This window comes from Chionomys nivalis, chromosome 21, assembly GCF_950005125.1.
Source record: "Chionomys nivalis chromosome 21, mChiNiv1.1, whole genome shotgun sequence".
NCBI classification, from domain to species: Eukaryota; Metazoa; Chordata; class Mammalia; order Rodentia; family Cricetidae; genus Chionomys; species Chionomys nivalis.
The window spans coordinates 4,817,940-4,845,641 of NC_080106.1; the positions used below are offsets into that span (position 1 = coordinate 4,817,940).

The window sequence follows — 27,702 nt, forward strand, 5'->3', positions numbered from 1 at the left end:
TTATGAATGCTCAAACTTAGCTTAGGCTTGTCCCACTAGCTTTTTTTAATTTAATTTATTCTGTTTCTATTTATCTACATTTTGCCTCGGGTTTTTTTCCATTCTTTCATTCTGTATTCCCACTTTCCTGCTTCCTCTCTGTCTGCCTGGCCCCTGGAGTCTCCCTGGCATTTCTTTTCTTTCTTCCCCAAGCCTAAATTCCTCCTCCTACTTACTTGCCTAGCCTGGAAGTTTCACCTATATCTCCTCCCTCTGTATTGATCATTCAATTTTTTATTAGATTAATCAGGTGCCTTTAGGCAGGCAAGATAAAACAGCAACACACCTTTACACAGTTAAAAAATGTAGCACATTGTTATATAGTTAAATATTCCACAATGGGGATTGTTTTTTATTGTTCCTTGTTGAGATAGGCTCTGATTCCATAGACTAAGTGGGCCTCAAACTCATAGCCATCCTTCTATCTCAGATTACCCATTTCTAAGACTGTAGGAGTAAGTTACCACTTTCAGCTTCTAACTGAAAAAAAAAAAACACTTAAGACACAATATTGCTATATAGCCCTGGCTAGCCTGAAACTTGCTATGCAGGCCAGATTGGGCTCAAACTTATGTTGATCCTCTTACCTCAGTTTCCCCCAAGCTGAAGTTAAAGACATTCATCACCATGCCCAGCTTCTTCTTCTTTTTTTAGCTTTGGTGCCCGTCCCGGACCTAGCTCTTGTAGACCAGGCTGGCCTCGAACTCCCAGAGATCCGCCTGCCTCTGTCTCCCGAGTGCTGGGATTAAAGGCGTGCGCCACCACCGCCCGGCCCCAGCTTCTTCTTGAAGTGTGTGTGTGTGTGTGTGTGTGAATGTATGTGAGCAGGTGTTGTGTATGTGCACATTTGTGTATGGATGCACATGCCTGTGCACACACAGGCCAGGGGAGAGTTGTGAGTATCATGTCTATCACCCTCCTTCTTGTTCCCTTACAGGGTCTTTCACTGAGTCTGGGGCTAGGACAATGGCCAGCAAATTCCAGAAACCTTCCTGCCCCTGTTCCCTACAGCACTGGGGTTACAGCCATTCAGGGCCAACCTAGCATTTTGTATTTGTGTGTATAACTTATGTTTATACACACACACTTCTCACCGCTGCCTCCAATGGGAGCATCAACCCTGTGCTCCAGCTCCCTCCGTCCACATATGCTATATGTCCTTCCGCACCGGTGGGTAACCTTGCCCTCCCACGGCTAGCTTCCGGCTTATCTCTAACCTGACGTACGTCTCATCATTTGTTCACTGTGGACCGCTGCATCAGGCTTGTCTGCCTGTGTCCTAGGAGATGTGAGCACTCTTCCCTACTAACCACATCATAGTTTCTCCAAGCATCCCTGTGAGGGGATGAGCCTGGGCCTCCGGGAGCGGGAGGTGGGAGCCTCACTCACTTAGCGTAGGCTTTCTCCAGCAGTGCGCTCCAGAACTCATTGTGGTCAGCGGAATGGAGGAAGACCAGGCGGTCCCTGAAGGTGGGCAGGCGGTCATCGATCACAACATCCAGCCACTCGCTGTGCTGCCAGAACTGGTGCCAGGGCAAGATGAGGAGACAAGGGTGAGTCCCAAGATGTGGCCTCAGTGGTAAATGCTCACCCCTTGGGTCCTCCCTCTGAGCAAACTTCCCTTGTCCTCCAAGGAGAATCTTATCTGGTGTCATGCAGGGCCACATGAACGTCGTGGCAGAGTCATCTGGGCGTCATAGCAGGTAACCCAGGTGTCACAGCAAGGCTACTTGGATTTGTCCACTCAGCCATATACTGGGCTTTCATCCATCATAAAATTCAATTTCAGAACTGTGTCACCAGTGGAAGTGGGTGAGGAATCAGTCACAGTAGACATGTCTGTGTTCTGAGCTAACACATCTTCTCCATAGGGAACCAGGTTAGGTGGCAGGGGAGGGTGGTGTATGGGCTCAGCTCTGTTCCCACACAGCCCAGTCTCTGTGTATACTTCTATCTTGTCCTGGCCGTTCATTATCCCACATTTTCCAACCCGCATAGTCCCCCTTGGTTCATAGATAGAGCTCCAACATGAATGTGTATGAACTTGGTTTCCCTATGTGCCATGTATGTAGAAATGAGGGTCATATGGGTAATGCACCTGAGAGTCTGTTTGGGTGTATGCATGTGTGAACATAAGCATTTATGGGCTTGAGTATCTATATACATACTTATGTTTGTGAACATGTCTGTGAGTGTTCATGTGCATGCATGAGGTGTGTGTTCATGTACATGCACTTGTGAGTTAATCCATGTGTGTATACCCTTAAATATGCACTGTATGGGTGTCCTAGATGGCATCAACTGTCAGCCTGACAGCCTGGAGTCATCTCAGCATGGCAGTTGAGGAATTGCCCAGACTGGGTTGACCTGTGGCGTGTCTGAGAGCTTGTCTTTTTTTTTAAAAAAAATATTTATTTATTTATTTATTATGTATACAATATTCTGTCTGCATGTACGCCTGCAGGCCAGAAGAGGGCACCAGACACCATTACAGATGGCTGTGAGCCACCATGTGGTTGCTGGGAATTGAACTCAGGATCTTTGGAAGAGCAGACAATGCTCTTAACCTCTGAGCCATCTCTCTGGCCCCCTGAGAGTTTGTCTTGACTGAAAACTGATGTGGGAGAGCTCAGCTCACTGTGGGGGCCCCACCCTCAGCAGACAGTCCCGCCCTATGTAAGACCGCTAGCACGCGCTAGTGATCAAACCATTGCTCCACGGTGTCTGCTTGAGTTCCTACCCTGACTTCCGCTCAGTGAAGAACCGTGACCTGAAAGTATAAGCTGAATAAACCCTGTCCTCCTCTAGGTTACTTTTCCATCAAAGGGCTCTATCACAGAGACGGAAAGAAACCAGTACAGAGAGTGAGCACATGCGTGATTGTGTGCGGGACAGAATGTGTATATGTGAATGTGTGGGTGAATGTGTATGTGTGTGTGTGCGTGTGTGCACGCATGTGTGAGTGTGCATATATGTGAGCTAGCCCATCTATGTGGGTGTACTGTGTGTGAGTCCGCAGGTATGATAATGCAAAAACGTGTGTTGCCTGCATGTATAGAAGCATGTGTGTCTTTGCACAGGCATGTTAGTGCATGGGTGTGTTTATGAAATCAGGTAGGTATACATACATATGTGAGTCTATACACCTATGAACATGTGTTTGTACATTGTGCTCATTTGTGTATTACACGTGTATTTACCTAGGTGGAAAGAGATGGGCAGAGGAAGCAAGATAACAATAGAAATCAGACTCCTGGGACAAGCCTCACCATCAGCTGTCACATAAGGTCGTGGCTTGTGTGACCGTGTTTTCTGTTTGAAAGCCTCTAACAGCTCCCCAACTGCATTTCCTCAGTGAAGGGAGCCGCTCTGCTTATGAGACATGCCCTGGCTCCTCAGAGGAGCAGCCGTATTTCCTTGAGGACACTGTGTGTGCCTCCTTTCCTGATGCTTGCTGCCTCTAGAAATCCCCGCAGAAGATCCCCACGGTTCACACTAGGACTCATACACACTACCACACAGCTCCCAGAGCTGTCAACAGTACAAAGCTGCACACACTTTCTCCTGGGCCTCCTCCCCCCTCCCCCCGAAACAAACCTAAAGGCTCAGGCTTTCCTTACCTGGAAGTGAAATATCCCAGCATAGCCAGAGCCAAAGCCTTGGTCCTGGGGAACCACCCTGGCCAGTGCTTTCTGGTTGAGGGTTAGGGAGGCAATGGCCGCCAGGAGCCAGCAGTCTCCTGCAGAGAGAAGGTCACACAGGCATCAAACTTTCTGCTGCTGATTCTCAGGAGTCAGTTCCCGAGGGGTATGGAGACACATTTCCGCTTTTCTAAAGACGACAGAGTGACAGCGAATCCCTCGGTCCCCTCCCCCTGTCCAGCCTGCTCTTCTGTCGCGCTCTGTGTGCCTCCTAGACACTGGGGCAGCATTTGCTGAGTGGTCGCCTCTCATCTTCATAAGGTCCCAGAGGACCAGAGCTGCACGATGTCTCAGTGGCTCTGGAGTCAGGGTGGGGAAGGGGTCTCGGAAACAACCGAGTGCTGTCTGCTGCAGTCCTGGGCTACTGCCTCTGCTAGACCAGGCTTGGTTCAGCTCTGAGCAGCAACAGCTCCAGGGAGGCTCCTTAGCTTTCCTTTCTCCCTTCCTTTCTTCCTTCTCCTTTCATTTTTTCCTTCTCTTTTTCCTTTTTGCTCTTTTCTCATTCTATATACCAGGCTGACCTGGACCCCGTATGTAGCCTAGACTGCTCTCTCCATCCATCTATCCATCTATCACCCATCCATCTATGTATCATTTATACATCATCTACTCATCTCTCACTCATCCAGCTCTAGCCATCATCCATCCACTCACCATTCACCTGCCTGTCCATCCATCACTGTCCTTCATCACTAATCTACCCATGCAACATTTACCTATCCACCGTTCTTCTATCCATCCATTCATTGACCATCCATCATCTATCAATTGTACTATCTATCATCTGTCAATCATATAGCATATCTGTACATTTATGAATGATTTGTCGATTTTGTATGGTATATCATTATCTATTTTTCTATCATCTATCTGTATTATCAATCTTGTATATCTATTATCTACCATCTATTGTTAGCTATCATTTATCATCTATCTACTTGTTATATATTGACTATCTTTTATAGTCTACCTATATATATTATGTCTTCAATTTATCATCTATTGTCTATTATCTGTCTTCAATCTATCATCTACATATCCTTATCCATATTCTATCTATCTATCTATCTATCTATCTATCTATCTATCTATCTATCTATCTTTCTCAATCTAGTCTAATGTCACCAGTTTGAGCATCTGGCTTTGGGATTCTATGTGAAGAAACTCAGTGAAGACATTGAGAGTCCAGTGTTCTTACCACAAGGATCACGGTGACAGCCTGGGCTCTGAGTAGCTCAATCTACACAAGCCATGCTTCCTTCTTTAGCAGATTCTATGACGTGTTTGTTTTTCACATATCCAGCAAGGGTAAGTTTTGCCCTAACTCTTGATGCACTGAACTGATTTCCCGCTGTGAGCCTGAAAGCCACTGTGATGTAATAGCTAGAAGTGAGGCTTCTGTAGACAAATGGCCTTGCAATCTGACTGCTGGCTGTCATTCATGACCTTGGACATATCGCTTGGTTCCCTTGCCTCAGTTTCCTGATGTGCAGTCTTGGGAGGTGTCTGGGAATAGGAACAACAGTGTTCAGTCTTAGGGAGTGTATCTGCAGGTGCATAAGTTCACGGTATAGGCATCAGTGAGCTACGAAACCATGAGGTGACCGTGAGGAGCTGAAGGGCTGGGAGCCTCTGAATCAGGTGCTGCTTTAAGGGGAGACTCAACTCTCTGGAAACTTCTGAACAGGCCCAGAGCCCAAGCTCTATGTACCAGAAAAGCGGGAGTGGCAGGGGTGGGGAGGCCACTGGACTCCCTGCGGGGAAGGAAGCTGAACACTAGGGAGGGAGGGGACAGGGTGGCAACCTTGTTCTGCCCAGCCCTGTGCCCAGATCCCAAGGGGCCTGTGCTGCTCTCACTCTGGGGCACTTAAGTGTCATCCCCTGTTGTCCCCTCTCCTCTCTACTTACCCAGCTCCCCTTGGCAGATGTCAGTCCTGGTGGCTCCTCCAAGAACGAATTCTGGGTTTTCCACAATTTCCTGGAGGGGGAGAGTACCTTAGGGAAAGGCCCAAAGCATAGCACCCATCGCAAAAAGAAAGGCAGCCCTGCCCCTTGGGGGAAGAAGATTCTCCTGGAAGGGCAGGAGGAGGAAAAACTGCCAGGGATGTACACTTTGACCTTCCTGAACTCAGTTTAGTCCATCCATAGCTCAGCTCATGGGAGAGCCTGGCACGGGCACCTTCCTCTATAGAAACTCACACGGTATCTCACCAGGAAGTTCCAGCCACATACCAAGCCTCGGTGCGGGGCCCGGCACAAGCTGGTTTTAGGTAGCCCCTTACCATGAGAATTACCAGCTGCGGGCCTTTGAACTCTTCTCCGTGGAATGAGCACATGATCAGCTCCTCAGGCCAGCATCCCCACACCCTACCCAGCTGCTTTCCTTTCCCAATAGATTGTCTGTATCTGCACCACATCTGGAGGGATGTCTTTATGTCACACGTAATTTAGTCCACATATACTAGGAACGCTTTATTACACATTACTCTATTAGGAATTTAGAGTAAGTGTGTGTATTTTATGTATATTACTATAAACATTAACATAGAAACCTAATATGGAAAGTTCTATAAAGAACATTAAAAAGTAAAAGCAATTATGCCGGGCGGTGGTGGTGCATGCCTTTAATCCCAGCACTTGGGAGGCAGAGGCAGGCGGATCTCTGTGAGTTCGAGGCCAGCCTGGTCTACAAGAGCTAGTTCCAGGACAGGAATCAAAAGCTACGGAGAGCTGGGCGGTGGTGGCGCACGCCTTTAATCCCAGCACTCGGGAGGCAAAGGCAGGCAGATCTCTGGGAGTTCGAGGCCAGCCTGGTCTACAAGAGCTAGTTCCGGGACGGGCACCAAAGCTACAGAGAAACCCTGTCTCGAAAAAAAAAAATAAATAAAAAGTAAAAGCAATTATATGGAACATGTGGGGTTTATTGAGACAGGGTTTCACTATGTAACTTTAGCTGTCCTAGAACTGGCTATGAAGACCAGGCTGACCTTGAACTCACAGAGATCCTCCTACCTCTGCCTCCAGATGCCACCACATCCTCTAAGATGTGTATATATGAAAAGGTATTTAAAATCTCGTAAGAATGAAGTCATGACACATGAAGCACGAGATGGCAGTCACCTGTTAACAGAACAGCAGGGGTCTCGGGACCCCTGACACGGCAAAGGTAACAGCTCCAGGGGGAACCTTGTTTCTGCCCTTCTGCCTGTGCTGAGCACGGCTCCCAGGCCTCAGCATGCTCGGCAACTGCCCTACCACCCATCTCCATCCCCAGGTTTATTTTATTTTGAGACATGTTTCACGAAGTTGCCCCAGCTGGCCTTGTACTCCCCAGTCTAGTCCAAGCCAGCCTTGAACTTGGGTTCCTTCTGCCTGAGCCTGCTGGTTGCTAGGATCATCATAGCAGTCACTATATAAAAAAGAGATGGGAATATAATGATTTGTTCTGTCTCTTTAAGAGACAAGCCACACCCACTCTCTCCCTATCTCCTGAGGCAGGCTGATCTTCAGCTTCCAGCCTGAGTTCTTTCTCTTTTCCATCTCCCTCCCTGAGAGGGAGCTTCAGTCTCTCTCTTCTCTCCCTTCTCTCCTCTCTCCTCTCTCCTCTCTCTCTCTCTCTCTCTGCTCTTCTCTCCTCCCCCCTTCCCTTCCATGCTTCCATAACCCACTTAATAAATATCTGACCTCGTTCTGCATCTCTGCATGGCGTGCCTATCCATGTCTCTGTCTCTTGCCCACTGCCACGTGTCTCCCTGCGCTGGACCAGCCACCACTCAGGGACCTGCAGTCACCCCTGCCTGGGACTGTCTGCTCTCGGGACCCCCTGCCCACTGACTGCCACCACATGGCCTGCGGCCTGCCACCACTGGGGATCCTGCAGCATTTTTAATTTTTCCATTACCCCAGGAGTCTCTGAGAGGATCCTGGGGTAGCTCCAGCTGCAGCTCCTCCTCCTCCTAGCAGTTCAAATTGTGTTTCCTCCCTGGGCTTTGTTCCCAGAGAGATGGTGGGAGTGGGGAGTCTACTAAGGCCAGGGGCTGAAGTGAACGCTGGGAGCTCTCCATGAGGCCCTCAGGATGGGGCAGTTTTGGGGAGTGTAGTGTCCTAGGTCACCTGCCGAAGAAGGGCTCTGCGCCTTTATTTGTTTCTAAAGTGTTCATGTGACCTTAGGGGGAGGGTTCTGGGGACAGACTGTGCTGTTGGCTGTGCCAGAAGCCCAGGCCTGGCAGAAGACCTACATGGGAGGCCAGCTTCTCCCCGAGACCCTGCACAACCTTTTGTACCGGCCCGCGGCCCCAGAAACCTTGGAGTCCGTCCATTAACTGACCCCATCCGCCATGCCCAGGGCAGACAACGAGGCGGCAGAACAGCTCCTCCTTCATCCTTGTGTCTCAGGGTGGCTGTGTGGCCTTCTCTGTGCAGCACGGCACACTGCTGTCCTCTTCTGCTGTCCTCTCCCAGGACATACCCAGCCTGGTCTGTCCCCTCTTACTCCTGGGGACACCAAGTTCCTTTCTTCTCCTCCCCTCCCCCACTCTCCTCCACCCAGGCTGAAGGTGAAGCTAAGAACCCACCACCTCTGCTGTCCTACTGGTTTTGTGTTTCCTTTTGTCACGCACAGCTGTGTTTGACAAGAAGGAGGGCCACTCTGCCCACAGCCCATAAAGGGGCTTGACACAAGCTATTGAAACGGACCCTGTATGAGGTATGCACTTAGCCACAGGCTTTCTGGAGGCTGAGGTAGCTTAGGGCCTCTCTGTAGGCCTGCCCTGCATCAGGCCCTACACGTCCACCTTGGCAAGACAAGAAGACTCTTGGGGTTCGCCATGGCTTTAGGGCTGAATGCAGAGAACAGGCTTCCCGACTAGGAAACAGATGAGTGTTTTGGGGACATATGTAGATAGGGAACAGTTTGGGTCACACTCACAGGGGAGGCAGATCCAGTCCTGAAAGAGTCCACAGGATGGGCTGTGGAAACAGGGACTGAAAACGGAATGTAAAGATTACAGGCGTGGCTTGGCCCCAGCCTCAGTCAGGAAAGGACAGAAGGACCCAAATTTGGGATATCTTTGCAAAGGGTATGTGGTAGGTACCTTGGAGGCTGTGCTTCAGGGCCCTGCCCTCCGGATCAAAGCTTCCCAGTGTCGGGAAACTCTGGATGGGTAGCAGCCGTGCAGACGACAGCAGCCTTCAGGGCTGCGGGCTGACTCAGAGTCCCCATGGCCTTAGTAGTCTCCCACTCCAGTAGGGGAACAAAGGCCTTTAGACTCCAGGCCAGTGGTTCTCAACCTTCTAATGCCGTGACCCTTTAATTTGCTCCTCATGTTGTAGTGACCCCAACAATACAATTATTTTCATTGCTACTTCCTAAGTGTTGTTGTGAATTGTAATGTAAATATCTGACAGGCAGGATATCTGATATGAGACTCCAGTGAAAGGGTTGTTTGACCCTAAGGGATTGTTGTGACACACAGGTTGAGAACAGCCGTTCTAGTGGAACAATGGTAGTGTAGGTACAAAGCTGGGACTCCCAACTACCTGGATATTAGTGTAGGTGCAAGGCTGGGCCTCCTGAATGAGCCAAGCAGAGTCACAGTGGACTGTTAAGGACTTTGCTGGCTGTCCTGCAAGAACAGTATGACCTCAGCAGGAAGGCTGAGAGAGGAGAGAAGACTGTGGAAGGAAGAAGGGCCAGGGCAAACTGAGAATGGGGGAACAGAGGGGCCAGCATCTGGGAATATCCTGGAGTCTTGATGGCTGGCCGAACCCACATACCAAATCTTTGCTACACCCAGAAGTCCCCAGGCCAGATTCCCACGTATTGCAGAGATCAGTACATTTGTACATGTAGATACACACAGAGGGATTCACATGCACAGGACACATGCAAATGCACATGCGTGCACACAGACACCAGTGCAGAGACACATACACATGCATGAACACAGAACTACACATGCATAAGACACACAAATTCACATGTGCATATGTGCACATAGGCATGCACAACACACTTGCAAATGTACTTTTGTGTGTACAAAATGTTCACATATATACACCCATGTGTCAGGAGTGTGGCTATTGAGGTGGGTGCCCCAGTAAGTCTGCTCCCAGGAGCTTCTAGAGCAAGTACTTCCAAACTTTTCTCATCACGTGAACAAGAAACGCGAGTGTCTGTGGCATCCTAAGATGGAAGGGAAGCTGGCTAGGACCAAAGTGACCAGGCCAAGCACGACTATCCTGGGAGGAGGCATCAACTTTCCAAGAGCAATTTCCCAAGATCTTGATTCCCAGCAGTTCCCAGGATTGAATGAACTGTGCCTGTAGCCCATGGCCCGGGCAGCTGTTCACCTCTGGATGGAATGCACCCGCCGCCTGAGAAGCTGCTCAACACTGCATGAAAAGCAGTAGCCCAGGCAGCTGCCCACCACTGGGTAAAATGCACACTCATCCTGGCCAGCAGCCATGCACCCATTTATCCTTGTCCCGAGGGCTGGAAGCCAGCCCAAGAAGACCTGAAGGTTACCAAAGTGCCATCGGAGGTCACTTCTCTGTGTCTTAGGACCTGTGCTTTTTCACATTGGATGTCCATTTTCTTTCATGGCACAGAACAGTCTACTTATTCACCCTCATGGCCCAGGTATCTACTTTTACCGCCAATGGCCACATGCAGAAAACCAAACTAAGTGTCTTTCAAGTGCCCAGACAGAGATCCTGGGAGCCTTTACTGTGTCCTACCAGGACCACTGAATGCTCTCTGCTGTTCCCCACACATAAGACACCAAAATAGGACTCAATACTGCACCTTCCCATGAGGACAATTGCCTCGCTGATGGAGGCCAGGACCATCTGTGTGCAGAGACACATATGCATACATGTGTATATATATGAACATGCAGATGGGTACACAAATACCCATGATGGATATATATGTACATGGAGATGGCACACCAAATACACAATACACACACAATCTAAAACAAACATACATGTGTGTACATACACTTATAAAGTGCACATTGCCCAGGACAGGAACTAGCAGTGAGTATTGGTTAATTTTGATCATCTTGATACAAGCTAGAGTCACTGTGGAAGTGGAAACTTCAATTGAGGAGTTGCCGCCATCAATCTGAACTGTAGGCAAGTCTGTGGGGGCATTTTATTGATTAAAAATTGATGTGGGGGGTTCAAGGACATTGTGGTAGGTGTCCCCCTGGGCAGGTGGTCTGGGGTTGTGTGGGAAAGGTAACTGAGCAAGCCATGGGGACCAAATAAGTAGGCAGTGTTCCCTCTATGATCTCTGTTTCAGGTCCTGTCTCCAGGTTCCTGCCCCGAGTTCCTGCTCTGATGTCCATTTATGATGGACTGTAAGCTGTCAGGTGAAGAAGCCCTTTCCTCTCCAGGCTGCTTCTGGTCATGGTGCTTAGAAGAGCAGAAGAAAGCAAACTGGGGCAACCCCACTGGTTTATAGCTAATGCCCCCAGGAGCCCTGATGTCTTTCTTGTGTGTTTTCTAAAACCTAGACATGGCGTGTATTGAGCACATTGACATCACTGAAACAATGTGCAAGAGGAAGCAGTGGTTACGGTAAGGAGGATGAGGGCTGAAGGCTGGCAAGATGGCGCGGTAGGTAGAGCCCTTGCATATGGGCCCAAGGACCTGAATTTGACCCCCAGATCCCACAAGGAAAAGAGACTCCCATGAGTTGGTCCCTGACTTCCATACATGGGCTATGGCATGCTTGTTTATTTATTCATGCCTTCAGGCAGAATAAATAAGGGCTGGTAAGAGGCTCAGCAGGTAAAGGTGATTTATGCCAAGGCCAATGGCCTGAATTTGATCCCTAAGACTCACATAGTGGAAGGAGAGAACCTGTTCCTGTACGTTGTCATCTGACCATCACATGACCATTGTGGCACCCATGTGTGCACGCGCATGCACGCACACACACACACACACACACACACAAATAAACGAACAAACAGATAAAATATCAAGATGAAACTCTGAGTGGCCGATGACGGAGAAGCACAGTGAAAATGTGTTGTTTACTAAGCACGCTTGTGTGCCCGCCAGGACCCACCTCAGTCATCTCTAGGTGAGGCAGTAGCCGGTCCACTGCCCTTCCCTGCACACAACATCTGTTCCCACCCAGAGGGTGCAGCTTCATGGCCCTGGGTCACAGGGAGGGCCCTGACTAATCAGGGCTGCAAATATTGACCGTGTGTCCTGAGCACCAGCTGGGGCCTCCTAGGCACCACATTGGGGGTGGGGTGGCACCCACTGGCTTTGTCTCTCTGGGAGCGGTGTGTGTTGCTTTGGAAAAGGAGCCCTGCTTTACCTGGGATCCAGGTATCGAAGACTTGCTGAGAACCTGTAGCAACATCCACCTAACCCCCTGGTTCATCCTCAGCTCTGGACCAAAAACTTCAGAGCAGGGCTGGCTGTCTCCTAACACATCACACACATCTCAACTGCCCCCCCACCCCCGGCCCCACCCCCGCACCTGCCATCCTGGATAGTTTGCCTTTGTGTTCCAATTGACCAAGTTACCAGAGCACTGTCCTTGGGCTACAGCTCTGATCCTGCTCACAGTTCTAGATGAGACTTTTTCTCTCTCTGTCTCCAGATGCAGTGGGACTCAGAGCTGGAGGCCAAATGTTGTGGCTGGGGAACAGCTGAAGGTGTCTCCAGCCAGCACACTACCAGAAAACCTCCCACAAAGGACAGAAAGTGGTCTTACAAGTGACCGGCTCTTCTCCATCCCCTTCAGTCTGCCCCCCTCTCTCCCCTTATCCCTATCCCCGGTCCTGTCTCTCCTCCCTCTCACCCTACTCACCCCTGGTCGTTTCCACACAAAGGGGACCTGGGGCCTCTCGCTGTAGAACAGGGAACTGTTGCTGGCAGGGAAGTCAGCATCCTCAAACAAGGTTCTCGACTGTAGGCAACCCTGCCTCAACTGTTCAAAGCTTTGACCCGAAGAGTGGATAGTCCTGGCATCCCCAGGGACTGGGTGTGGCTGGGGCCTCAGAGACCGATGCAGGTGAGGCATGACTGCTTCTCCACAGCCTGGTAGAGGCAGAAGATGTGAGAGACGAGGGGAGAGTGGCCAACAAAGAGGAACAACCAGAGGCCCTCACCCTGGCCTCCACCAGCTTGCTGGGCACCTCCCTGTGAAATGAGATAGGGCCCCTCCCAAATGGCAAATACCGAGTGAGACCTCTGCCCACTCAGGCTCTTAGGAGGCACAGGCATCTCTAGAGCATGGCAAAGTCTGAGCAGAGGGAGGCGGTACCTCTGTTCGAGGCAGGGGGAGTCCCTGAAGGACAGGCAGGGCAGCTTCATATGAAAGGATAGCAAGCAACCAAAGGGGTCCAGGAGTGTGGGGCCCAGAGTCAGAGCAGAGCGGCAGAGCTTTGTGGGTGGAGGGACCTGGGTGAACGACAATGCCACACTGCCAGCAGAGCTCCCTGGGTTCTTGTGAGCACAATCCCAGCCTGACTTCCATCAGGGCTCAGCAGCCTCTTCTGCGGGAGGCCAAGTGCACGGAGCGCCATCTGTGATCCAGCCACTCACTCGCCTGATGGTCACAGTAGCCGAAGCAAGTGTGTTGCCACAAAGATGAGGTTATAGCCGTACTGAGCCTTCCCTACAAGGCTGGGGAATTGACTCAGCTTGGGCAAGTTCTTACTGTCTACTCAACGAGGAGCCGAGATTTAGCCTCCAGGATCTACATTGGAAAAAGCTGGGCATAGTAGCATCCACTTGTGATCCAAGCACTGAGAAAGTGGAGATGGGTAGGTCTCTTGGGGCTAGCTCAGGCCAATGAGAAATGCTGTCTCAAAAGAACAAGGCACTCCAGCAGGGGTGGCACACATCTTTAATTCTAGCACTCAGGAGGCAGAGGCAGGTGAATCTCTGTGAGTTCCAGGCCAGCCTGGTCTCCAAAGTGAGTTTCAGGATAGCCAAAGCTAGTTATTACACAGAGAAATCCTGTCTCCAAAAAGAAAAAAAACAAAAACAAAAACAACAAACAAACAAAAGAGCAAGGTATGAGGGCTGGAGAGATGGCTCAGCAGCTAGGAGCACTGACTGCTCTTCCAGAAGACCCTAGTTCGATTCCCAGCACCCACGTATTAGCTCACAACCATCTGTAACTCCAGTTCTAGGTAACTCAATCACTTCTTCTGGCTTCTACAAACACTGCATACATTTGGCGCATACACATAATGCAGGCAAAACACCTGTACAGATAAAGAAATAATAACAGCAACAAGGAGTTTGGCAGCAGAGGAATATCATCTCTCTCTCTCTCTCTCTCTCTCTCTCTCTCTCTCTCTCTCTCTCTCTCTTCTCTCTCACAAACATACAGACACACACACACACACAGACACACTCATACACTCCCTACAAAAGCATGAGGTCCTGGTGGTTTGGCCCCCGAGACAAGTGAACTCAGCTATAAATCTCCTCTCCAGACCCTGTGCTATCCACGTCCCTCATCACATCAAACCCTCCGTCAGGATCCTGAGCAAAGCGTCTAGGCATCTCAGAGGTAGACCCAGGCGCTGTCCAGCACAGACTCTCTTCCTGGAGCCAGGACAATGGTGCCTGAGCAGTTAGCAGGGCCTGCGGCAGGGTCTCCAGGTCTAAGGGAGCCACTGGGAAATGCCGACTGGCTGTCTGGCTGAGATGAAGACGATCCCCACCTTTATAGTGCCCCGTCAAACTGACTTGTGAGAAACTGTGCTGAGACTATTGCCCCACTGACAGAGCACACGTCTAGCGCGCAGCAGGCCCTGGGCTGGGTGGTCAGCGCCTCCGAAACAGGCATGTTGGTCCAAGACTGCAAAGCCAGCACTGGGTGGTGGGCAGGAGCCGCGGAAATCTCAAGTTCCACAGCCTGGGCTAGCCTGGGCTAGAGACCCTATGGAAAGTGTGGAGGGGAGGAAGGAAAGAGGAAAAAGAAATTGTCTAATTTCTTCCCATCTGAACTTCACGGTCAAGTTCTCCAGAACAGGCCAGTCCCTCAGAGGCTTTCTGTCCTCGCACACCAAGGGTGTCATTTGGATGTGCCTTACTGACTCGCAGCAACTGAGACAGCCTTCAGGGTGCAAGGAGGTGACGATCCATAGCTGAGGACGAAGGTCTGTCTCCTAGCCAAGGGTCGTCAGTGGGATTTCCTTCTGTGGGAGGACAGTTTCATGCCATGTGCTGATACCATCACCTTGAGACAGGGTGCCCAGTAGGATGGGGCGGCCACAGGCCTCTGCTGGAGCCCAGATATGTGTGACGATGCTGCATGGTGGGAATGACCAGCACCCCACTGTGTGGGGGACAACGAAAGTGAGCTCACTGTGTTGGATCGGGGATCAGGAGGCAGGTGCTATGCCTGTAAAGGGGTGGCAGTGGCGGGCATGGGATTGCACACTGACTGGGAAGGCAGCCTTGGGAAAGCAGCTCTCTGAGGGGGCTCCATCAGAAGTTTGAACAGAGGAAAAGAAGGCCCTTCCCTTCTGGTGGTGTAGTTGAGACAGGTAGTGAGGGGGTAATGTCGGGAGTCATGAGAGCCGCCCACCGACAGGGAGCGCTGTTGGAGCTAGACCTGAAGTCACCTTCCACAGCTTGCAGGTATGGCTCTGGTTACCAAGGAACCAGATGATGCAGGAGCCTGGCTGCAAAGAACCACCCAGGCAGAAAGGAGCCCATCAATCACAAGACTTCACCCGGAGGCAGGGCAGGCTTTCCTTCCTCCTGCTAGAGGATTTGGTGCCTTGGAGCAGATGCTCGCAAAGTCGAGTCTTGCCTCCCACAGAGACCCAGAACTGTGGCCTGTGTCTCCAGAGATGGTCCAGGACCGTGATGAACGTTCCCGGTTGCTGCAACTGGCTAAGCCTGCCTAGTCCTTGAAGAGATTTTGCATAGCTACAGGAGAAAGTCCCCATGATGACAGGCTGCACACAGCGACTCCTCATGAAAGGGGGAAGTGAGTTCTTCCATCTTCGACAGGAAGGATCACACCTCTTATTTATATCTGGTACTTGCCTTGACCTGACAGCATTCAGGTTGATATCACTGCCTGGAGCCCAGGGAGGGCGACAGGAGGCTGCGGTCCCCAGGCTCTGGCCTGGCTGAGTATGGATGAAAGCAGAAGGGTGGAGTAGCAAAGGGCACAGTGCGGGAGGTGGTGGGGAGGTTACATCAGGCACAGGGTCAGGTCACCTTTGCTCTTTAAAACACACACACACACATTTACTTTGTGTGTGTGTGTGTGTGTGTGCGTGTGTGTGTGTGATTATGAGTTTCATAGGACAATGTAAGGTGTCAGCTCTCTCTACCATGTGGATCCCAGGGACTGAAGCCAGGTTATAAGTTGCCTGCTGAACTGTCTTGCCACCTTTGTCCTCCTACGTGGCGATCCTCGCGGTCACAGACTATGTGGACACACGAGAGGTACATCTGTGAGCAAGGCGAGCCCACCTGCAGCCACCTTGCTCCGGACTCTCCTCCCTATCTCCTCTTCTTTTCTTCCAGTTCTTTGCGTGTGGGAGTGGGTGTATGTGTGTAAGGTGGAGTATGTGCATATTTGAAGTCAGAAGGGAACTAGGAACTATTGGTGTTGTTTCTTAGGGATCGCACCTTTTTTTTTGGAGATGATGTCTCTCACTGGCTTGCAACAGACAAGAGTAGCCATTCGGTGAGCGCCAGAGTGCAACTGTCTCTACCTCCCCAGTCTCTCTCTCTGTCTCTCTCTCTGTGTCTCTCTCTGTGTCTCTCTCACTCTGGTCCTTCTGCCTGTGAGGCACACACCTTTGTTTTAAACACCGTGTGTGTTAACCAGGTGCCAATCTCTCCCACCTGGAACACCAGTGCAGCAACCGTAGCCACACAGCTGGACCACGTGCCTCGGACTGTGTATAAGGCCACGGCTACTTCTCATCACTCAGATGAGCACAGCAGCCATTGTGGTTACTTCTCACACGCATGTCCAGGCAGTGGGGGCTGTCAAGCTCTATACAGTGACTGGCGTTATGACTTAGTGGCAGCTAAGGAGCCCCAGCAACCACAGAGTTTCCTGGCAGTCCTCCGCTGAGGCCCTTGATCCACCTTCTTGGCTTGTTTGTTTGGTACAGAATCTTACTCTTAGCTCAGGCTGGCCTTGAACCGGAGGTGGTCCTCCTGGCTCTACCTCCCTAGATTGGAATTGTAGGCTTGCACCTCCATGCACTGCATCCACGCCGCTTTGCCCCCCTCTTCCTCGTCTGCAGTGGAAAGACACTAGTATTTGTGTTTCCAAATGTCTTTGCTGTGTTTTCCATAGAAGAGCTGACCATTGAGTAAATATTATTTCCAGAGCTCAGTTTTCGCAAGAGACAGCCAGGCCCATAGGACAGATCTTCTACCATTGCTTGAAGCTCTGTTGGAAAGAGGGTGATGACATTTTTCCGTAGGAAGGGCCATGCCTTATCGACACTCACTGAGCTGGGACAGAAGCTCCCTCCCATAGATTTTCCCAGCACCCGTGCCAAGGCAAACATGGAGTTCGGACTGCAATGTGTGGCTGTGGCTGTGGGCGCATGGGTGCTAATGAGCCAGAGTAGAGAGGGTTAGGAAACAGTACTTTCTCTCTGCTGCTGTTACCTCATTCTACTGGGATGGAAATAGCGCTCTGTGGGCCACTCTGAGGACATCCCCAGTATCTGTCACTTTAACTCTGAAGATTCGGTTTAGATGTGTGTGACTGCTGAGGAATTTTTACTGATAAATAGCTTCTGAGGTTGACTATTGGAGTCTGCCTGAGAGCAGCTCAATGGGTAGAGTGTTTGCCTTGCACGCATGAAGTCCCGAGTTCAATCCTCAGTGGCCCGTAGACCAGGCAGAGTGATGCGTTTCTGTAACCCCAGTGCTTGCCCGTCCCTTCTTCCTTCTCCCCCAGGCCCCGTCTGGGTGGAGGTAGGTTGTGCCTGTGTCCACTCCAAGGCTAAGAGATAACTAAGGTTCTGGGTGGTGGTGACAGTGCGAGCCTGTCACCCTCTATGGTGGACAGCTTGAAGGAACCCTCCAGCAGGCCTTCTCCCCCGGGTCTGTCCCCATTTTGTCACCCTTCCTTGGTGTCCCACCAGCCTCAACCTCTAAAACCTCATCTTCACAGCCCTTTTCAACCCTCGTCCACAGCGACACTCCAAAACCTCCACCCTCCAAAACAGGCAGCTCCGGTCCACAGGCCCAGAACATTTTGTTTCAATATGGCTGCACCACAGATGAAATTTCCCAGCCTCCCCAGATGTGTTAGAAGTTTCGGGAAGGCACTTTCTACTGGTGGTGTGGACCAACAGCACGTTAGAAGCTCCTGTGCAGAACAGGCAACTAACGCAATGATAGCTGTTCAAAGCCATACATCCCGGGAGCAGCTGGGGACGTGAGGCTCATTCCCTTGCAGGAGGGCCCCTTCCTGGCAGGTCCTAAGAGGTTACAAATGCATCAGGAGGGGCTTGAGTCCCAAGGCCTGTATGGCTGACTTCAGGCAGTCACAACCCAGTCAGTCCCGTGACTGTGGCCCCGACCCTGGAACTGGGGTAAATGTGTAACTGGACACAACGCCAGTCCATTCTGCATGGCGCTCATCTGTCACCAGGGCTTCCTGGAAGGGAACCAAAGGAACATCGCCCTGGCCTTGGACCATCTTGGCTAAGCCTGGATTCCCATGGCCTCCCGACCTGGATCCTCCCCCTGCCTCTGTACGGAGTAGCCCGGGAATAGATCCACCTCCACCCTTTGCAGCATAAATAAGCTGGGTCAGCCCAACCAGGGAAAGCTGTGCTTGTCTGGGCTGAAGTTAAAGGTAAGCAGGGCCCTCTCGGTTCCTTTGTGGTCCTTCACGGGGTCCTGCTGGGCAGTAGCTGAGCTGTGGGTGGGAAGAGGAGGGAGGATGTGGCCAGAGACACTGAAAAGGGTTGGCCGGCATTTGTTCTGGAGCGAGAAGCCAGAAGTCTGTGGTGGCGGGTGCTTCAGGAGACATGACCACCGACCGCGTCCCCTCTCCCAAAAGGCTAGATATGCAGGCAGGCTGGTCTCTGCTTCTCACCATTTGCTCTGGGTTCACTGGAAATAGCTTGTTTCCAGCCAGGCAGTACAGCCAGACCTTCTGCCTCCTGTGTGCCCAGCTGGGTCCTCAAAGGCAGAGGGATTTGCACAGAACCAGGGTGGCCAAGTCCATGGGACCTATTCCAGCTTGAAGGGAGAACAAGACTTCATTGTTCAAGCTGCAAGCAGCAAGGAGAGGCAAGTTGCATGGTTATCTCAAATATCACCCCTATCCAGGCTCAGTGCTAGGGCACATGTCATCGGCTCCTTATCATGTCCTGTGGAGCCTCAACTTGTCCCCTGTAAGCAGGCCTGCTCATGGCTCTAAGGTTCCCTGAGGCCGGGTATGTTAAGAGGGCTCAGTAATGTGGAAGTCCTTTGATAATGTCAGGCTAAGCAAAAAGGCAGCTCCTTCCTTTTTAGCGTGTGGTGCATGTGTGCGTGTGTGTATTTATATGTATATGTGTGTGTGAGAGATGTATGTGTGGTATGCATGTACTTATGTGGTGTGTGTGTGTATACTGTGTAGTATATGTGTGTTGTGTTTTGTTTTTTGAGACCCGGTCTCACTCTGTAGCTCTAACTGTCCTGGAACTCACAGAATTCTGTCTGCCTCTGCTTCCTGAGTGCATCACCATGTCCAGCCCCATGTATGTGTGTAGTTATGTGTATGTGGTATATGCGTATGTATGCGTGTGTGGTGTATGTATTATGTCTGTGTATTTGTGAATGAGTGTATATGTGTTTGGTGGAGAAATGGGTTCAGGAGCCCATAAACACAGATGGAGACCAGAGGAGGACTTTGGGTGTCCTGACTGCTACTCTCCTCCCTGTTTCTTGAGTCAAGGTCCCCCACTGAAGGCGAGATAGGCTGGTAGCCCCAGAGATCATCCTGTCTCTGCCTGCCACAACCCTGGTGTAAGTGATCATGATTGATTTTTTTACAAGGGTCATGGGGAAGGCAGATCACTGGGGCATACAGTGAATACAGCGGCAGGATACAGGATGCTTCTGGTGTCTAGGTAAGGAGGAACTGAGGGAGGAGTCTAGGGGACGTGGGGCAGGCAGAGAGTGGTGAAGATGAGCTGGTGACATAAGACAGCACTGAACATGTATCCTGTCAATGACAGGACAGGCAAAACAGCCCTGAGAAGCCACAGGACAGGGACACAAGGACATGCCTGTTTGGGAAGGAATAGAAAGGGGTCTAGAACTCCTCTGATCTCAGGACCTGATGCAACCTGGTTTCAGATGAACTTGGATGGCAGCAGGTTACAGCTGAGACCAATAGCCAGCTTTGCTTGAGAACGGCAGTGATGTCCTTCCTGGGACACCAGCTATGACACAGCTCCCTAGAAAGCTCCCACTCACAGGAACAGCAATATGAGAAGGGCTACACCCACCTACATGGCCCATACTACCACATGGGTGTCTGAGGCCGGTTCCGACCCTGTGTTTATGATAGCACAGCTGGGCAGACGCTCTTCTGCATAGGAAGGTCTGAGGCACACAGGTAGAGTTTTCCACTCTGCTTTTCTAAACCACAAGACTTTGAGGATGGTGGGTGGAACCAGATGTGTGTGCCAGGAGGAGAAGGTACTGGAGGGTCAGAAGCCAAAGGTCATCTGACCAGCAGGATGACCTGAGCAGAGCAAAGAGAACTTGCCTGTCTGTGCAGCCCAGGCAGATTTTTTTTTTCTGTGCAGCCCAGGCAGGTGCCCTGACCCAAGCATGGGAGGCAGGGGTGACCTCGTAGCTTTGCAACACCATAGTGGCTTTCTGAGATCATTAACTCATAAAGGGAAAGCTTTGCTTTGGCTCCTGGTGGTCTGGACCTGCTGGGGGTATCAGGTAGCAATGGCAGGAACATTTGGCCAAACAAGGTGCTCCTCATGTAGCTGAGAAGAAAAACCAATGAAGAGGGAAAAACAAATACTGAGGTCCTGCAGCCCCTCTTAATGGCACACTGCCTCTGACCTCAGGTCCTCCCAGGGGCCCTACACCCTAAACGTCTACAGAACCTTCCACAGAACAATGCTGTGGCTTAAGATTTTCACCTAGGGACCTCGGGGGTGGTTTGTTGAGCACCCTGGGGATGGAAGGTGGAAAGTCGTATGTGTGAAGGTGAAGTAGGGGAAACAAAGGCTTCAAGGTGACCTCTAGTCGGGGCTGAGGCCCAAGGACCAGCAGCAGTGCCCATGGACAAGTACGGTAAGAGATAGAAGGTCACACAGCAGGATGTTTCTATAGAAACAAACACACATGATCCATATGGTCAGAACTGGGTGATGGACAAAATTCACCCCCTAGGAGCAGAGGAATGTGATGTTGGCTTTTCAGCCAGCTCAGGAGCCTCCCTCTGGGAGCACAGGCTAACTCTATATACTGTCTATGATAGCTGAGGTTGGATAAGGGCTGAGGTTCAAGGGAAAAGGGTATCCAGCTCACTGGGTACCTCTACCCCCTGGTCCATCATTGGGCAGGGCCCCAAGTACTGTCCATGCCCCACAGCTATCTGGGCAGCTGACAAATCAATTCCTGGCGCACCGTGGACCACTAAAGCCAAGCCTGGGTGAGCAGGCCAACTGTGGATCTTCTTCGGTCACTGTGGGATCCAGCCTGCCTATGACAAGTGTGGAAGACAGACCTGGACTGGGGAAAGGGCTTTGGCACCCAATTCTGGCTATATGCTAGGGCCTCACGGACACTAAGACCAGTCGTAGGGTACACCCGTGTGGGTACGAGGGTGACACAAAGAAAGCTGGCAGTCCACAGACAGCTCTCCAGGGATGGACTCATAGCCATTGTCACCTGCATGACTGGTTCTACTGTGTCACCAGGGCTGTGTCACAGTCTAGTATGCTAACAAAAGGTACTCCAGATGTCAGGTGGTGGTGGTGCATGCCTGTAATTCCAGCTACTAGGGAGGCTGAAGCAGGAGGATCAGAAGTTCAAGGCTGCCCAGAATACAGAACGATTTCAAGGTTCATCCAGGCAACTTAAGAACGGACAGAAGAAGGTTGGAGATGTAGCTCATTCGGTAGAATGCTCCCTCAGTATTCATGAGAGCCTGGAGTGGGTTCCTAGGCCTCTTAGAAACTGGGTGGTGGAGTATGCCTGCAATGCAAGAACTCGGAGGTGGAGGCAGGAGGATCAGAACTTCAGTCAATCCTAATCTACACATAGCGAGTTCAAGACCAGCTGGGGCTACAGAAAACCCTGTCTAACTAAAAAAGTAAACCATCTGGGGATGGAATGTGATGTACAGCACTTAGCTGGCAGGCAAGGGGCCCTCGATTCCATCCCCAGTCACTTTTCAAGGCCCTGGAGGAGAGAGTATTAGCATGTAACCTGGGGAGCAATTCTATGAATGACTGTGTTTTCCACGTGGACCGTCCTGAGTTTTCCGTGGATCTTTGACTAAAATTCCTTCTTCTCCCCATCCCAGCTGTGGGTGGGTTCTCCTGAGTCATCTACAAGAGCCATGCTTTTGGTTTTGAGTGAATTATTAAGTACATAGCAAACACAAGTAAAACTTAATAGCAAGTGGTAGATAGAAGGAACAGAGAGATGGTAAAACTTCAGGTCATGCTCTCAAAGTACCCAGCGGAAGTAAGCGATGCAGACGCAGTTGGACCTGACATGGGGATGAGGAGGAAGCCCCATTTCTAGAGCAATAGTCCCGTGAACTAAAACAGCCGTGGCCATGTACTCAGAGAATGTACGTTACACACGGTCACTGGAAATACCAGAGCAACTAAAGGTTTGGCTTCAGGGCTCCAAATAACCACTTACCACTTTCACATAATGTCATTCTAGGACACACAGAAGCGAGCGCTCGTATCAACGATGACTCCCACAGGACTGGGCCTGAAAGCCATCAGCTTCTGCATCCTGACCTGGGTCAGCCTGGCAGCTGGGGACCGGGTATACATCCACCCCTTCCATCTGCTCTTCTATAGCAAGAGCAGCTGTGCCCAGCTGGAGAGCTCCGATGCAGAGACACCCCCAGATCCCACATTTGCGCCTGTGCCCATTCAGGCCAAGACCTCCCCTGTGGATGAGAAGACCCTGCATGACCAGCTCGTGCTGGCCACTGAGAAGCTAGGGGCCGAGGATCAGCAGCGGGCTGCCCAGGTTGCAATGATAGCCAATTTCATGGGCTTCCGCATGTACAAGATGCTGAGCGAGGCAGGAGGCGTGGCTAGTGGGGCCATTCTCTCCCCTCCAGCTCTCTTTGGCACCCTGGTCTCTTTCTACCTTGGGTCTTTGGACCCCACAGCCAGCCAGCTGCAGGCACTGTTGGGTGTCCCCGTGAAGGATAGAGACTGTACTTCCCGGCTGGATGGACACAAGGTCCTCGCTGCTCTGCAGACCATTCAGGGCCTGCTGGTCACCCAGGGTGGAACTAGCAGCCAGGCACCTCTGCTACTGTCCACTGTGGTGGGCCTCTTTATGGCCCCAGGCCTACGCCTAAAGCAGCCATTTGTTCAGGGCCTGGCCCCCTTCACCCCTGCCATCTTCCCACGCTCGCTGGATTTAGCCACCGACCCAGGTCTTGCCACTGAGAAAATCAACAGGTTCATAAAGGCTGTGACTGGGTGGAAGATGAACTTGCCACTGGAGGGAGGCAGCAAAGACAGTACCCTGCTTTTCAACACCTATGTTCGCTTCCAAGGTGAGACAAACCCTTGGGTCAGTCAGTCCCTTGTGCCAGAGGTAGCATCTGGGTTTCCATGGCATCCCCACGGTCCACGTGTGAGATAGGCAGGGTTGGCGGGTTCCTGTCTCTGTGTTACTGGTGAAGCCCTGAAGGCTCAGGAAGCAAACCTGACTCAGGATGGCACAGCCCCACCTCCCTACTCCGCAGCCCTTCTGTGCTGGGTCATGTTCCTGTGTCTTGAGAAGCCTAGGACTCGGGTGGCTAGCCCACGCAGAAACACCCAACTTACTCGCTCACATAGGAAGTTACCCATAGATCCCTGTCTGGGAAGTTGTTTATTCATTCTGTGAACCCTTCCTACTTGCGAGACTGGACAGGAGTCTCAGGGGGACAGGAGATTCTGACCCTAGGCTTCTTATCGAACATCAGCAAGTATGGAGGCCCCGAGGGCAAATGCCCGAGGCATCACTGCCTGGACGTGGAGTGGAGGCAGAGGGATCAGTGCCCTGCTGACTTGGACACTGTGACAATATGTTTGTAGTCTATAAGTTCACATGGGAAAGACCTTGGCCTGCCTTTGAGACTGGGAAAGGAGGAGGGTCAGAATGTTAGGAGAAGGAGGCAGCCCCGAGGCTGCTGAAGGGTGGCTACACTCTATAAGTCAGAAGGGACCCTGGAGCTGAGCACAGTCCCTGTGAGGAGCCCTGGGAAGATTGCCACTGAAAAAGGAGCACTCCCGAAGGGCAAAGGCGTCAGCTGTGGCTTAGTTTTTGAGACAGTTTCTTCCCGAACCTGGAGCTTACCATTTCAGCTAGACTGACCAGTGAGCTCCAGGGGCCCTCATATCTCCGCGTTCCCAGTGCTGGCATTCTAGACCTGCACTGCCTAGCCTGGCTATTACAGGGCTCGGGGCTCTAGGCCCAGGTCATCATGTGTGTAGGACAAGTAGCCACCTCCCCAGCCTACAATCTCCGAGTTTGTAAAAAGTGAGTCAGCAAGCCAGAATGGATCTGGACTGAGCTTGCCTGTCCAGGCAGGGGCAGACTGAGTCCCTGCAGGTGACAGGTGTGACACCTCAGACTCCACACTAGCGTGCGCTGTGTTTTCTGCCACCATCAGGGCCACTCTGGGGTGCTCAAGTGGCTGGAATTTGCAAAAGGGTGTCAGAGAGCACCTGGGCATGAAGTCTCCAGGCCAGGCCAGTGCAGCCTCAGGGCAGGGAGAGCAGGTGGGGAAGTTGAGGCAGGAGCTGGGGTGGGAGAGTCCCGCCTCAGATTCCCCATCCACCCTCACTGAGCTGTCCCCCTGGTCTCTGGCTTTCAGGGAAGATGAAAGGCTTCTCCAAGCTGGCTGGCCTCCATGAGTTCTGGGTGGACAACAGCACCTCAGTGTCTGTCCCCATGCTCTCGGGTACTGGTGTGTTCCAGCACTGGAGCGACTCCCAGAACAACTTCTCGATGACGCGCGCACCCCTGGGTGAGAGTGCCACCCTGTTGCTGATCCAACCCCACTGCATCTCCGATCTGGACAGGGTGGAGGCCCTCGTCTTCCAGCATGACTTCCTGACTCGGATAAAGAACCCGCCTCCTCGGTAGGCAGGGTGGGACCCTTGTCTGTCTGTCCGCCCCCTCCCCATCCTGCTCTCATGAGCTGTGGAGCTGTGGGTACAGCTTGTTATCAACAGATACTACCTCCCTCCACAGGGAGGCGATGAGCCGACCAGGGCTGTCTGAGGCTTACTATTGCTGTGAGGAAACAGTGCCCAGAAGCAACTTAGGGAGGAAAGGGTTTACTTGACTTCTGTATCCTGAATCACAGTCCACTGAGGGGAGCCAAGGCAGGAGCTCAAGCATGGCAGGAGCCTAGGGGTAGGAGCTGATGCAGAGGCCCTGGGGGATGCTGCTTGCTCAGCCTGCTTTTCCTATAGAACCCAGGGCCACCAGCCCAGGGATGAACCCGCCCACAGTGGGCTGGGCCCTTCCACATCACACACACTGATAGAGAAAACTCTACAGCCTTTCCTACAGCCTAATCTGGGGGAGGCATTTTCTCAATTGAGGTTCCTTCCTCTCAGACGACAATAGCTTGTGTCAAGTTGCCATTAAACTAGCCAACACTAGGGCCATTATCTTACTAGTATTTTGGTTTTAAGAGAGGGTCTGGAATTTGTGGTAATGCCCCTGCCTCAGCTGTACAGCTAGAGTGAGAACAAAGGGCAGACAGCTGCCCACCATCAGCAAGTTTTCTGTAGTACAGATGTCTCAGGTCCTTCTCCTGTTTCCGGCCATGTGAAGGTTTCTGCTGATTTTGAGAATTTCCTTGGGGCAAGGATGCCCTGTATTATGTGACCTTCCCTGAGGAGACACAAGCAAACACTTGTTCACCCCAGATAGGGCACTGACTACAGACCAAAGGAAAAAGTCCCTCCAAGCTGAATTTGGTCATTCAGTCCATTCATGAGTGTGGGTGCATCACTAAAGAGCCCACTACAGCATGGATGACCGCGCAGGAAAGCTGCGTCCCTGGAGCTTCCTGCACAGCTGGAGGAGGCAGCTCTCCAGTCTCTCCCCAGCAGCTGTTTCCTGTTTACACAACACTGAGGAGGGGCTTTCTGAGGCTTAATGTGCCTCCTTCCAGAAGGGACCGCTTTAACTCAGGACAGAGCTACACAACACTAACTGGGGGAGGGCTCAGGGCCTCTTTCCTAAGTGGATGGGAGCTCCCCACACCCTAACAGCAATATCTCCGCAGGGCCATCCGCCTGACCCTACCCCAGCTGGAAATCCGAGGATCCTACAACCTGCAGGACCTGCTGGGCCAGGCCAAGCTGTCAACCCTGTTGGGTGCTGAGGCAAATCTGGGCAAGATCAGTGATACCAACCCCAGGGTGGGAGAGGTGAGCGCTGCTCTGGCTGGGTCCTGGGGAGGGAGAGTGGAGGGCGACGTGGAGGAAGCTGTGGGCAAGACCAGCAGGACTGGAAGGAAGAACAAGGCCTGGAGGCCTTGCCGGTGCCCGTTGGCATTCCAGAGACGTGCCGAACAGCCCTCTCTCACTCAGCTCTCTTGCTACCTCTATCTAGCTCCAGGTCCATCTCTGTCCCTACTCAGTCCAGCCTTGCATCCTCCAGAAACTGTAGTAGATTAGGGTGGGAGGAATGACCCCAAGCCCTGATCGTGCCTGTGGGGAGCAGCTCAGTAGACAGAGAACTATGTAAAACAGAGGGTGTGCTTCGCTACTGTTGGCATTGTCTAGCTGCTGGGAAACAGGGATTACTGTAGAAAGCACGATCCCACGGTGCCATCTGGCCAAACATTGGAGAGCAACATCAAGATGGTAGGTGGAGATGTGGATATGGGGCATGCTGAGCAGGAGCTCCTGTGGGAGCTGGGTGCTGGTGCCCAGTACCCACTTCCTCCTGACAGGCTGGACAGTGTCCTCCCTCGGGGCAGGTCAGCAGTCTCTGGCCTGCAAGCCCTCCTGAAGGAGAGCTATCTCTGCTTTGCAGGTTCTCAACAGCATTCTCTTTGAACTCAAAGCGGGCGAGGAGGCACAGCCAGCTGAGTCTGCCCAGCAGCCTGACTCTCCTGAGGCACTGGATGTGACCCTGAGCAGCCCGTTCCTGTTCACCATCTACGAGCGGAACTCAGGCGCCCTGCACTTTCTGGGTAGAGTGGGTAACCCTCAGAGCGTACTGTGAGGTCTGGTGCCATAGGGGCCCTTCAAGGTCTCATGTGCAGCCATGGAAACAAGGCTAGCTTCAGAGAGCTATCCTGGGCAAAAACCAGTGCTGTCATCCCTGGCTTTCAATCACTGCTCCCAGCGAGGCAGAGGCCATCTCCATGGAGACTGCACTGCCCGAGAATAAACAATGAGCATCAGAGCTGGCCTCCTGGACTGCGGCTTTGTTTGGAGAGTGGGGTGGAAGCCAGGAGCTGGTACTGAGCACAGACCACTGCTCCTCACAGGACTACCATTCTGGGAAGAATTTGGACCAAACAACTGTTTGTGAAACCAAAAAGCATCCTCTTTTTACTCAAGAACAAAAATTGGGTTTTAACATTAAAATGTAATTGTTCCCTTGCTTTGGGCTTGTATTTAGCTCACTGAGTGTGAGACCATGACCTTCAGAGTCCCTACACCACCCTATGTTTTCTTACCCTTGGCACCATGTTTTGAAAAACTGAATTCATACTAGTGTAACCCCACATGACTTT

At 51.7% G+C, this 27,702-nt stretch overlaps 2 protein-coding genes across 7 annotated transcripts in view; one reads left to right on the forward strand and one right to left on the reverse strand.

Moving 5' to 3' along the window:
- Positions 1-12,792, reverse strand: part of Capn9 (calpain 9) — a 35,081-nt gene extending 22,289 nt beyond the window's left edge. For 3 of the 4 annotated variants that reach the window (XM_057753504.1, XM_057753502.1, XM_057753503.1), the window contains exons 1-4: positions 12,580-12,792; positions 5,649-5,718; positions 3,660-3,778; positions 1,429-1,562 (exon numbers count right to left, since the gene is read on the reverse strand). In XM_057753504.1, the coding sequence (XP_057609487.1) occupies positions 1,429-1,562; positions 3,660-3,778; positions 5,649-5,718; positions 12,580-12,792 (536 nt within the window). The remainder of the gene's footprint in view (positions 1-1,428; positions 1,563-3,659; positions 3,779-5,648; positions 5,719-12,579) is intronic. The other variant, XM_057753505.1, reaches the window with a different exon arrangement.
- A 5,688-nt stretch (positions 12,793-18,480) lies between these two features.
- On the forward strand, positions 18,481-27,570 carry Agt (angiotensinogen). 3 transcript variants are annotated; one of them, XM_057754238.1, is made up of 5 exons: positions 18,481-18,582; positions 22,644-23,502; positions 24,811-25,078; positions 26,239-26,383; positions 26,994-27,570. In XM_057754238.1, the coding sequence occupies exons 2-5, from the start codon at positions 22,674-22,676 to the stop codon at positions 27,183-27,185; spliced, it is 1,434 nt and encodes a 477-aa protein (XP_057610221.1). In that variant the 5' UTR covers positions 18,481-18,582; positions 22,644-22,673; the 3' UTR covers positions 27,186-27,570. The 3 variants fall into 3 exon arrangements, with proteins under 3 accessions (XP_057610221.1, XP_057610220.1, XP_057610222.1); XM_057754237.1 differs by lacking the exon at positions 18,481-18,582 and adding an exon at positions 18,706-18,802; XM_057754239.1 differs by lacking the exon at positions 18,481-18,582 and adding an exon at positions 18,998-19,022.
- The last annotated feature ends 132 nt before the right edge of the window (positions 27,571-27,702 follow it).

What these genes read in the sequence shown, in the direction of transcription:
- Agt (XM_057754237.1), top strand. Translation starts at nt 18,758, where the DNA reads ATGACCACCGACCGCGTCCCCTCTCCCAAAAGGCTAGATATGCAG. An exon ending in ATAAAGAACCCGCCTCCTCG is followed by an intron (nt 25,079 to 26,238) that starts GTAGGCAGGGTG and finishes ATATCTCCGCAG; the next exon opens with GGCCATCCGCCTGACCCTAC. An exon ending in CCAACCCCAGGGTGGGAGAG is followed by an intron (nt 26,384 to 26,993) that starts GTGAGCGCTGCT and finishes TCTGCTTTGCAG; the next exon opens with GTTCTCAACAGCATTCTCTT.